Below are 10,079 nucleotides of genomic sequence, written 5' to 3' on the forward strand. Positions count from 1 at the left end.
TCCGCGTAAAATCGCGAGACGAATCTAATGAGGCATTTGACCGTGTGATTAGAGAATAATTATTGTAGCAACGCTGTAGCAAATCATCAATTAATTACCGTCACTAGATTCGTCTCGAAAAATTACACTCATCTCTAAAAAAATTTTGCAAATAGACTTCATTTAGTACTCTATGCATACGAGATTTTCTTCTCGAAAAATGTGCGCGTAAAATCTACCGTAGAAACCAAACACGCCCTTTGATTGGGGAAAACGTGGGCTGTTTCTGGAAAGTTTGGGCTTCGCGTGATGATCAAACTTGGGTGTTTTTGGGTCTGTCCAATGGGTTTGGCGTATGTTTCTAAGCATTCGCAGAGAAGAATGAAGGCCCAAGCCTGTCATCTTTTATCTTTCTTTTTTTTTTAAAAAAGCCTGTTGAAAAATTGCACTGGACTGCAACGTGTTCTTCCAGAATTCTGTTGAGTTGGTAAATTGGACAAAAATTGCACTGATCCAAAGTTACAGACAGAGCTAGAAGCTTAGAAGAGATAGAGATAAACAATGAGCTTGCTTCGTACTCTCTCTGGTTTCTGTCAGAAACTTCGGTTCAAACTGTAAAAACAAGGGTAGCTCCGAACGTGCGAACGCTGGGCACCTAAGCTGAACCGCCTCGCGCGTCTTCGCCGTCCCAATTCAGACAGGACTCCCAAGTCACCTGAGCTGAACCGACCAATCCGGTGTCTCAACGCGTCCCTAACTTCCTGCCTCTCCCGCGCCCCGCGGACTATATAAAGTCACCGGACGCGCCTTGCCCCGTGAACCCACACCAAGCCCATCGACCTCGCCCCGCACGTAGCAATGGCGCGAGCCTTAGCCGCCGTCGCGTTCCTCCTCGGCGCGCTCCTCGCCGGCTCGCCTCCGGCCTCGGCGGCCGCCGCCGCCGGCAAGCACGACATCCCGGCCGTGTTCGCGTTCGGGGACTCCACGCTGGACCCGGGCAACAACAACGGCATGCCCACGCTGGTGCGCGCGGACCACGCGCCCTACGGCCGCGACTTCCCGGGCGGCGTGGCCACGGGCCGGTTCTCGGACGGCAAGCTCATCACCGACTACATCGTGGAGTCGCTCGGCATCAAGGACCTCCTCCCGGCGCACCACGACCCCGCCGTCACCGTCGAGGAGCAGGCCACGGGGGTCAGCTTCGCGTCGGGCGGGTCCGGCCTCGACGACCTGACCGCGCAGACCGCCTTGGTGTCCACGTTCGGCTCCCAGATCAGCGACTTCCAGGACCTCCTCCGCAGGATCGGCTCGCCCAGGGCCAACGAAATCGCCAACAAGTCGCTCTACGTTATCTCCGCCGGCACCAACGACGTCACCGTGAACTACTTCATCCTGCAGGTCCGGACCGGGAGCTTCCCCACCTTCGGTCAGTACAGCGACTACCTCATCGGCAGGCTCCAGGGTTACATTCAGGTGCGTAAGATATATATCAAACTGATCGATCTAATCTTTATAATTGAGCTAATCCTCAGCTGAACGATACTAGATGTGATCGCTGATGCCGTACTAATCAACAATGCAGACCTTGTACAACCTGGGAGCCCGGAACTTCATGGTGGCCGGGCTGCCGCCGGTGGGTTGCCTCCCGGTGACCAAGACCCTCAATTCGGGCGCCGGAGAATGCATCGCCGAGCAGAACGCGGCGGCGGAGCATTACAACGCGGCGCTGCAGCAGGCGCTGGCCAAGCTGGAGGCCGCCTCCCCCGGCGCGACGCTGGCGTACGTGGACGTGTACACCCCGCTCATGGACATGGTGACGCACCCCCAGAAATACGGTGAGCCATAGCAGATCTGACGGTCGATATTATACAACTATAGCCTGGCCAAACCGCCACGGATGGAGCCAGGGAGGCACCTGCTGATTTCTATCTTTTGCCGTGTGTGAATTTTGCGTCGCAGGTTTGACGCAGACGGAGCAGGGCTGCTGCGGGAACGGGCTGCCGGCGATGGGGGTGCTGTGCACCACCGTGCTGCCGCAGTGCCTGTCGCCGGCGCAGTACATGTTCTTCGACTCGGTGCACCCGACGCAGACCACCTACAAGGCGCTCGCCGACCACGTCGTCCAGTCTCATATCCCCAAGTTCGTCAAGTGAAAATAATAGTAGTCAGAGTTAGATGTAGGTTGGTTTTTGTCAGAACTGGCATTGTATATATTGGAGATTTAGTTATAGATCAGGTCCGTTAGCTCGTCATCAGGACATAGTGCTACATGCTTTTGACTGAACAGATGGTCACGGATGTTTGCATATGGAGTTTGTTAATTTGGAGTAATTTATTATTTGAAGGAGCTCTAAGTTGATGGCTTTGGAATAACAGTGGATTTACTCGTTTACACAAACCTTACTAGTAAAAATTCAACAGCAAAAGCAGAACTTTCCAAAGGAAATGATCAGCCTATGCTCTTGCATGCTAATTTAACAGTCAATATTGGGGCGTTCTAGGCAATCTTGCAAAATCCTAACAATATACATGAAAGTCACACCGATCTACAATCTTGGCAATAAGCCACACCACATCCATATAAGCAAACATCTCACGAGGTTTCTTCCCATCTCACCGGGAGTTGCTCACCAGCGGGCCTTGAGGAAGACGAAGGCGCGGGAAGGGGTCGTCCACCTCCATATACAGCCATTGCCGCTCCCAGTTCTCCAACTTGTCCTTTCGGGCAAGGGGAAAGAAGCCGGAGCCGCGCCGCCTAAAGAAGACATCGCCGACGGTGCGGTGTTGCGGGGCGGCGCCGGCACCGGGGAGAGGGATGGAGACCGCATCAGACTGAAGAAGTGGTGGAAGAGCGTGCGCAAAAAGCGAAAGGATGAGGATGACGTTGGTGGTGAGGCCGTACTCCTCCAGCGTCGCCATGAAGAACGGCGAGAAGGGTGGGACCAACCCCACCAAGAGGTAGGGGAGGAAGGTCACCACCTCCCGAGCGTGGCGGAGCGCCGGGTAGGCTCCGCCCCGACGCAGCACGATGCCCGCCGGCACCAGCTTCGCCGCCACCTCCACGGCGGCATCATCATCGGCCGCGGAGGGGACGAAGTCGAGAACGCATGGGCCGCTAGCCTGCGCACCTCGGCGAGCCATGGCGGAAGCTGGGGAAGTTGAAGGCGAGAGCAAGGAAGAAGGAGTCTGTGGGCAGGAGGAGAGCGTAGCGGCCAGCTGTGCCCTCCCCTTCGCTTATATACCTATGGGTGGGGGGGAGGCAGATCTGCTGCGGCGGTGCCTCGACTCCCCCAACGGATTCGGCATGGCCCCCCACGACGGCGACGTAGGAAGCCAAAATGGCCGCAGCAATAACGAGGCTCTTGGCCCCACCACCAACCCACTCTGCGGGTTGCCAGTGGGCACGGGGGCTGCTGTTAGCGTAATGGGAACGAGGCCCCCTTAACCCCGGGTTCGTGCGCAATAAAGGAAGATGGGATCCACCAGCCGCGTCAGCCGCGCGACGTCAGCCGAGCGCAGCTGTGGGCCCCCAACAGGGACATCCGCCCACGGAGGTGGGTACCCCATCTACATATAAAATTTTATGGTCAAATTCATCTTACTCTAGCAGTTACAAAAAAGACAAATTTGGGCTGCATTTGAACGTTACTGATTGTCAGAAAATTTGTCTTTTTTGTAACTGCAAGTGTAAGATGAATTTGATCGTGGAAATTTATATGTAGATGGGGTAGACCGAGATGTACATTCATGATTTTTTTCAGAATTTTTTGAAGACTTTTTTAGTCGGATTGCACGGTGATTTCACCAGTTCCGTGATTGCATCAGATATGTCTCCCGGCACGACTCTCTGTCCGACCGGCAAAGCAAACACGAACTCTCTCGGAACAGCGGGCTGGATCCGCCAGTTAGCGAGAAGAAGCCCACGAAAAGTTTTGGGCCGCAGGGCCCATCAGGGAAAAGGCTACCAGCGAAGTGTGTAGAACACGACATGGGACCGCGGCTAGCTTTGTTTGTTCCTTGTGGTTATAGATGTCCATTCGGGCCGCCCGGCCCGGCCCGCGCTCGGGCCCGGCAAACTCCGGGCCATGCTTGGCCCGGCCCTACAACTTAGCGGGCCGTGCCGGGTCAGCCCACGGGCGGCACCGACGGCCCAGGCACGAGCCCACGGGCCAATTTCATGCCGGGCTAGCCCGACATAGCCCGGCCCGACAACAGAGGTCGGGCTGCCCGAAGCCCACCGGAGATGGAGGGGAAGGGGACTAGGGGAGAGGCCGGCAGTGGAGGCGGTGGCCGGCGGGTCGGACCGTCGGAGACGAGGAGGCGACGGCCGGCGCCGCGGAGCCGAGGACGGGTCACGAGGCCCGCACACCCATGCCCGTCGCCGTGTCCACCGGCCACACCGGCCGAGCTTGGTGGAGCCATTCGCCGCACGGATCTGTAGAGGAGGAAGGAGCTTCGGGACACGACTGCGCCGGATCTGTAGAGGAGGTTGGCCGGCAGCGGGGCGCTGCGCGCTTGCATCTGCGCCGGCTGCGCGGGGCGGGGCGCTACGCCGGCTGCGCAGGAGGGAGGGAGGCGGGGGGTGGGGCTGCGCCTCAGCGCCTGCGCCGGCTGCGCGAGGGGGAGGGGGCGGGGCGCTGTGCCTGCGCTGCGCTGGCTGCACAGGGGAGGCCGGGGGTTGGGGTGGGGGCGCTCAGTTGTTAGGGTTTGGCGCCGGACCGTGGTCCCTGGGCTAGCTGGGCTGTGCATATTTGGAGTTAGCGGGCCGCTACCGGGCCGGCCTGCTAACTCCGTGCCGGGCCGTGCCAGCCCACGGGCTAGGGTGACGGCCCAAGCCCGGGCACGGGGAGCGGGCCGGGCCAGCCCAGGCACGGTTTAGACCGGGCAGGGCCGTGTTTGGGCCGGGCCAAATTTGCCGTGTTTCAGGCGGGCTGCATGGACATCTATACTCGTGGTCCTCGTGCTGTCTGCTGCTTGCACTCTGACTTTTGACTTGGCCACCCCGATCTCGCGTCCTCGCCAGATTCGTCCACCCGTCGCGAGCGCACCGGCGGAGAGATGGAGAACCTGCTCTCCTCCGCCGCGTCCCACGAGACGCTCCCGGAAAGCTTCGTCTTCGCGCCCGACCAGCGCCCGCCGGCGTCCGCGGCCGACGTCGCGCTCCCTGTCATCGACCTCGCCCGCCCCCGCGACGAGGTCCGCCGAGCAGTCCTTGAGGCCGGCAAGGAGCTCGGCTTCTTCCAGGTACCAACTTACGCCGCCTCCTGCTCGGCTGCTCCTCCTGGCTCGCTCGTTCGCTCACCCTCGCTTTGCCGGCTTTGTCCTTTCCTCTCGTCCAGAAATGCATTCCCAGCTCTGTAAGCGGCCGCGGAGCCTATGCCTCTCGTCGCCATTGACGAACCGCGCCGCTTCGATCAGGTGGTCAACCACGGCGTGCCGGAGCAGGCGGTGCGGGACATAGAGGCGTGCTGCGAGGAGTTCTTCCGCCTGCCGGCGGCGGACTAGGCGGCCTTCTACTCCGAGGACACGGACCGGCCCAATCGCCTCTTCTCCAGCACCACATACGGCACCGGCGGCGAGCGGTACTGGCGCGACTGCCTCCGCCTCGCCTGCCGCTTCCCCGTCGACGCCGCCGCCAGGGTCGCGTGGCCCGACAAGCCCGCCCGCCTCCGGTCGGCGGTGGAGGCGTTCGTCGCGCCGGCGCGGGCCGTGGGGATGGAGCTGCTGCGGCTGCTGTGCGAGGGCGTGGGGCTCCGCCCGGACTACTTCGAGGGGGAGCTCAGCGGCGGCGACGTGGTGGTGAACATGAACCACTACCCGCCGTGCCCGGACCCGGAGCGGGCTCTCGGCCTGCCGCCGCACTGCGACCGCAACCTCATCACGCTGCTCCTCCAGGGGGGCGTCCCGGGGCTCCAGGTCTCGTACCGCGGCGACTGGATCCGCGTCCAGCCCGTGCCCGGCGCCTTCGTCGTCAACTTCGGCCACCAGCTCGAGGTCCGAACAAAGAAAGCTAGCTGCCATGAGACGTCAATGGTGATGTGATGTTACTTGATCTGTCGATCCTGACGGTGGACGGACAATCGGTGATGCAGATCGCGACGAACGGGCTGCTGAGAAGCGTGGAGCACCGGGCGGCGCCCAACGCGGCGGTGCCGCGCACGTCGGTGGCGACGTTCATCATGCCCACCGAGGACTGCCTCGTCGCCCCCGCCGCGGAGCTCGTCGGCGCCTGCAACCCGCCGCGGTACCGCGCGGTCACGTTCCGCGAGTTCATGCGCGTCTACAAGGCCGTCGGCGCGCGGAGGGAGAGCGTCGAGAAGGCCTTCAGGATCTGATGATCTGGATCTGCATCTATCCACCCCGGCGGTGCTCCGCACATCTCCGTCGACCCGGCTGGTGATGATCCCGTCGATCTAGCTGGCTGCCAACACATTGTTGCTGTGCTACTGCCGATGCCACTGTAACGCGAGAACGACGAATAATTGATCGATACGTGAAGAAATGGGATTCAGACTGCCTCCCCGTTCGTTTTCATCGTGGTCAGTGCGCGTGTGATGCAAGCTTGCTCTCGCCGTCTCGGCGAAGTCGGGTTCGACGTCTTGCCGCCTTGCCGGCCAGCGATCCAAGCCTGGGACAATTGCCGGGATGGCAGGCTGGTTCGCCGCGCCCACGATCCGGTGGCGGTCGGCGGCATGGTTAGCACCATGTCAAAGTGAAACCGGCAAGCTGCTCAAAGCCTCCTCGGCCCCACGCGCCGGCGTTGGGTTTGGTCCAATAGGGGCCAAGAAAACTTGGGCTTCGCGAAGCTCACATAACGGACTTTTCACGTCCTGATCCAACAAGTTGTATCTTTTTTTGGAAACGGAATGTACGATCAATTCCATCATGTGCTGGTCTATGGACTACAGTGAAGCTATAACTGGCTGACAGCACATGAGAGGCTAACATGCAACTGTTGGTCATTATTTTCTTTCCAAGCAATTACACCCATGTCTCATCCCATGTAATTCATCAAAAGCTCAACTTTCCAACATAGGCAACTGCATCTTGACATGTATGATTTGCAAACCTTACAACGAACATCACAAATAAACAGATTTGATATGTATGCTTATCTATAACTTCATCTGATCACATAAACATGATGGTAGCAGGATCAGATAAGCTTCATACTTGCTGTGATTTCCAGCACACGAGATAACATACAACGATACAAAACCAATGACATGTCGATACAACGCTTGGCCCTCCAGGACCAAAATAAGCAATACCTGATGTGCAATCTTATCTTCTCGACTTAAACTACTTCCAGAGGAAGTGACGACGCAAAACCACTGCATCTTTCCGGCAGAGAATGGAACCATGATAAAGGAGAAGGATAGACACAATTGAGACCCCCTACTACCACGCTAACCCAGACCACCACCCGAAGGAACCTATCGATTATAGTGAACTTGAGGACTCAGGAACCCAGGCATGAATCCCTTCACAACCATTCATTAGATCTTGTTTATCTTCTCGGCCATCACAACTGGATTCTGCTTGGCTATCTGCTCCCGTGCCACCTTCTTATAGTCAAAGGTGCACTGGTGGGAGTCGGTGTAGCGGTGCGTGGAGCAGAAGGTGCCCCCGCAACGGCAGAGGAAGCCGGTCAGCCCGACCTTCTTGCGGCAAGTCAGACACCGGTTGCTGGGTGGCTTTGGGGGCTCTTGCTCTGCTTGCTTCTCAGCCACAGCTTCAGTGGCAGCAGCGGCAGGCGCATCATCTCGCTTTGTCTCCAGTGGTGCTGTGGAAGAAGATGCTGATGTGGTCACCTTCTTCTCCACCACAGGAGCTTCCATCAACTTGATGAAGTCCCTATAGCACTTCGAGCACATATTGTTCGTCATGCTGCTGCCAAAGAAACCACAGTTGTTTATGCAGAGAATAGGGGCCTCAGGCGCGTGGACTCTAGTCTCCTCGGGCTCTTGTTTCCAGCTCTCTTGTGCCATTGTTACCGATGGACTGCAGGGACACAAGTTGCATAGCTCATTATCAAGAAATGGACATGCATTAAGTGTGAAAACTGGCCAAAAAAATACATGATTCAGATTCAGAGAGAAATACAACCTAATGGTCAACAATGGAACTTATAGGGTTGTACAGGAAGATACTAAGAGGAAACAAGGAATTCTGTATTGAATCATGAAAAGAGTCGTAGCATTTTTTAATCCTTGATTTCTCTTTACAGGACACGACCAGTTCTGACCACCAGCTGAAAAACAAATCTGACTTGCAACAATCACAAATGAATAATCCCAAGCTAACGAACTTGTGCCAATTACCCAAGGGTGCCATGATGCAAGGTTTTGAAACACAAACACGTCCCATATTTATTCAAATAAGCAGTAGCCGCAGGCAAAGGGTGTGTTAACATTTATTCACATAAGCTATATAGCTTCTAGTTGATTCAAATATCAGAAGTATTATCAATGATTCTATCCGCAGTCCCTTGTAAGTTGATGCAAACATCAAAAGTTTCTCTTTTATCCATAATCTAAAAACATCAAAAAATTCAACCAATGATTCTTTCTTCCAGACCTGACTACTTTCTACTAGCATATACAGCCAAGTTGAATATTAAGCTGTAATACAGAAAACAGACAGAGACATCAATTTGTCTGTCCGCTTCTCAAGCAGAACAAAGTAAGGGCAAGCGCATCAAACCTGCAGCGCAGCAATGGGATTGTCAGCCAACAACCTGCGCCCCAGGTGTTCTGTTTGAGCAGATTTAACTCTATATCATCCTTATTGGCGTACCCTACAAACAACTGAAGCTCTGCACCCGTTGGTCACTCAACTGCTTCACGCAATCCTAGCATGAAGCCACGGTTTTTTTGGTTGCTCTACAAGTAAAGATTGCTCAACTAGCACCAGCACAAGGCAGGCAACCAGCAGCATACGGGCGAAGCAATCACCCAGGCGCACACCCAATTCACGTAGTCAAACCTCATCCGCACGTCCAAGCAATTGACCTTGCCAAGGTCACCGCGAAACCTCGGGCCATAATCCATGGCCCATCACCAAGGCTATCCACGCCAAGCAAGGCAAGGAGGCTCGCTGCTTCATCCACGAGCAAGCAGCCGAGCAAGCAGCCACTCGCGCCACGATGGGGCCAGGATGAACTCAGACCCCCATCCGCCGCCAACCACCAAAGCCCGTTCATCGAACACCCAAAGGCGAACCCAAATCCTCCTCACAAACTGCCCAACGGAGCAGAGAGGCGCGGGCGCAGACCCCATGCTGGCATGCCGCCAGCCACAGCGGTCAACCCAATTCAAGCTCGCGCAGATCCGATCCGAACCCAACCGCCACGCCTCGACCCAGCCACAAGACCACCAGCCTAGAACGAAACAGCACGCGAAATTCCCAAAAAGAATTCGACGGACCGCGGACCCCGTCAACGGCGAGCCTCGGGTGGAGCGGAGCCCGCCCCCAGATCGGCCGGCGCGCGCGCTGGCGATCGGATCTGGGACCGGGGAAGAGGATGAGGGGTAGGAGGAGGGAGAGCGGCGGCACCAACCTGTGGGCGAGACGCCACGCGACCTTTCCCTTACCCCCCGCGGACAATTTTTTTTTTTCGGGTCGAGTCGACTCGAGCGTCGGGAGGAAGGCGAAGGGAGAAGGCGTTGGGCCGTTGGCTTATTTGAGGGGGGCGTTGGCCAACCCTTTCCGATCCGCCGGTGCGCTTACCGTCGGATTAGATTAGATTAATTAACTAATCGGGCGGTTAATTAGCTCCGACGGAGGGAAAGGCCGCCCAGGAAGAAATGTGGGCCGCACGGCCCATCAATGGAGAGGCAGCCAAGGGGTCCGCATATGTTAGTATCTCCAAAAGTTTCATATTTCTCTTTTCCATCTTTATTTTTTTAGTCCCTCAAAAAAAATCTTTGTTTTTTTGCGAAAAAGCAAAAAAAAACTCCAATAATTTCACATCCAAATTTCTCATCTTCTAACAATTGATAAAGTGGTCTCCATTGTGCATAAAAATACGCACTCCTTCGCGACTCCCAATCGCTACACCCTCGTGGCTTTTTCTTCATCGCGCGCTTTTTCCACAC

The 10,079-nt window shown here is 56.6% G+C and overlaps 3 protein-coding genes across 3 annotated transcripts; 2 read left to right on the top strand and 1 right to left on the bottom strand.

The window, feature by feature from the left end:
• Nucleotides 1-825: 825 nt before the first annotated feature.
• Nucleotides 826-2,132, top strand: LOC120665193 (GDSL esterase/lipase At2g40250-like). The gene is made up of 3 exons (XM_039944662.1): nt 826-1,452; nt 1,562-1,814; nt 1,939-2,132. The coding sequence occupies exons 1-3, from the start codon at nt 838-840 to the stop codon at nt 2,130-2,132; spliced, it is 1,062 nt and encodes a 353-aa protein (XP_039800596.1). The 5' UTR covers nt 826-837.
• Nucleotides 2,133-4,966: 2,834 nt separating this feature from the next.
• On the top strand, nt 4,967-6,513 carry LOC120665194 (2'-deoxymugineic-acid 2'-dioxygenase-like). The gene is made up of 3 exons (XM_039944663.1): nt 4,967-5,223; nt 5,398-5,973; nt 6,072-6,513. Exons 2-3 carry the CDS (start codon nt 5,695-5,697, stop codon nt 6,312-6,314), a joined length of 522 nt encoding a protein of 173 aa, XP_039800597.1. The 5' UTR covers nt 4,967-5,223; nt 5,398-5,694; the 3' UTR covers nt 6,315-6,513.
• Nucleotides 6,514-7,012: 499 nt separating this feature from the next.
• On the bottom strand, nt 7,013-9,627 carry LOC120665195 (zinc finger A20 and AN1 domain-containing stress-associated protein 9-like). Its single transcript, XM_039944664.1, has 2 exons — nt 9,542-9,627; nt 7,013-7,983 (listed from the first exon to the last, which is right to left on the bottom strand). Exon 2 carries the CDS (start codon nt 7,968-7,970, stop codon nt 7,479-7,481), a length of 492 nt encoding a protein of 163 aa, XP_039800598.1. The 5' UTR covers nt 7,971-7,983; nt 9,542-9,627; the 3' UTR covers nt 7,013-7,478.
• Between the last annotated feature and the right edge of the window lie 452 nt (nt 9,628-10,079).

The sequence above is a fragment of the Panicum virgatum genome, chromosome 3N (genome assembly GCF_016808335.1).
Source record: "Panicum virgatum strain AP13 chromosome 3N, P.virgatum_v5, whole genome shotgun sequence".
Classification (NCBI taxonomy): domain Eukaryota; kingdom Viridiplantae; phylum Streptophyta; class Magnoliopsida; order Poales; family Poaceae; genus Panicum; species Panicum virgatum.

Bases quoted from the DNA above. Each gene is read 5' to 3' on its own strand.
- LOC120665193 (XM_039944662.1), top strand. From the start codon at position 838: ATGGCGCGAGCCTTAGCCGCCGTCGCGTTCCTCCTCGGCGCGCTCCTC. The intron at 1,453-1,561 runs GTGCGTAAGATA...TCAACAATGCAG, and splicing joins GGCTCCAGGGTTACATTCAG to ACCTTGTACAACCTGGGAGC. The intron at 1,815-1,938 runs GTGAGCCATAGC...TTTGCGTCGCAG, and splicing joins GACGCACCCCCAGAAATACG to GTTTGACGCAGACGGAGCAG.
- LOC120665194 (XM_039944663.1), top strand. From the start codon at position 5,695: ATGGAGCTGCTGCGGCTGCTGTGCGAGGGCGTGGGGCTCCGCCCGGAC. The intron at 5,974-6,071 runs GTCCGAACAAAG...TCGGTGATGCAG, and splicing joins ACTTCGGCCACCAGCTCGAG to ATCGCGACGAACGGGCTGCT.
- LOC120665195 (XM_039944664.1), bottom strand. From the start codon at position 7,970: ATGGCACAAGAGAGCTGGAAACAAGAGCCCGAGGAGACTAGAGTCCAC.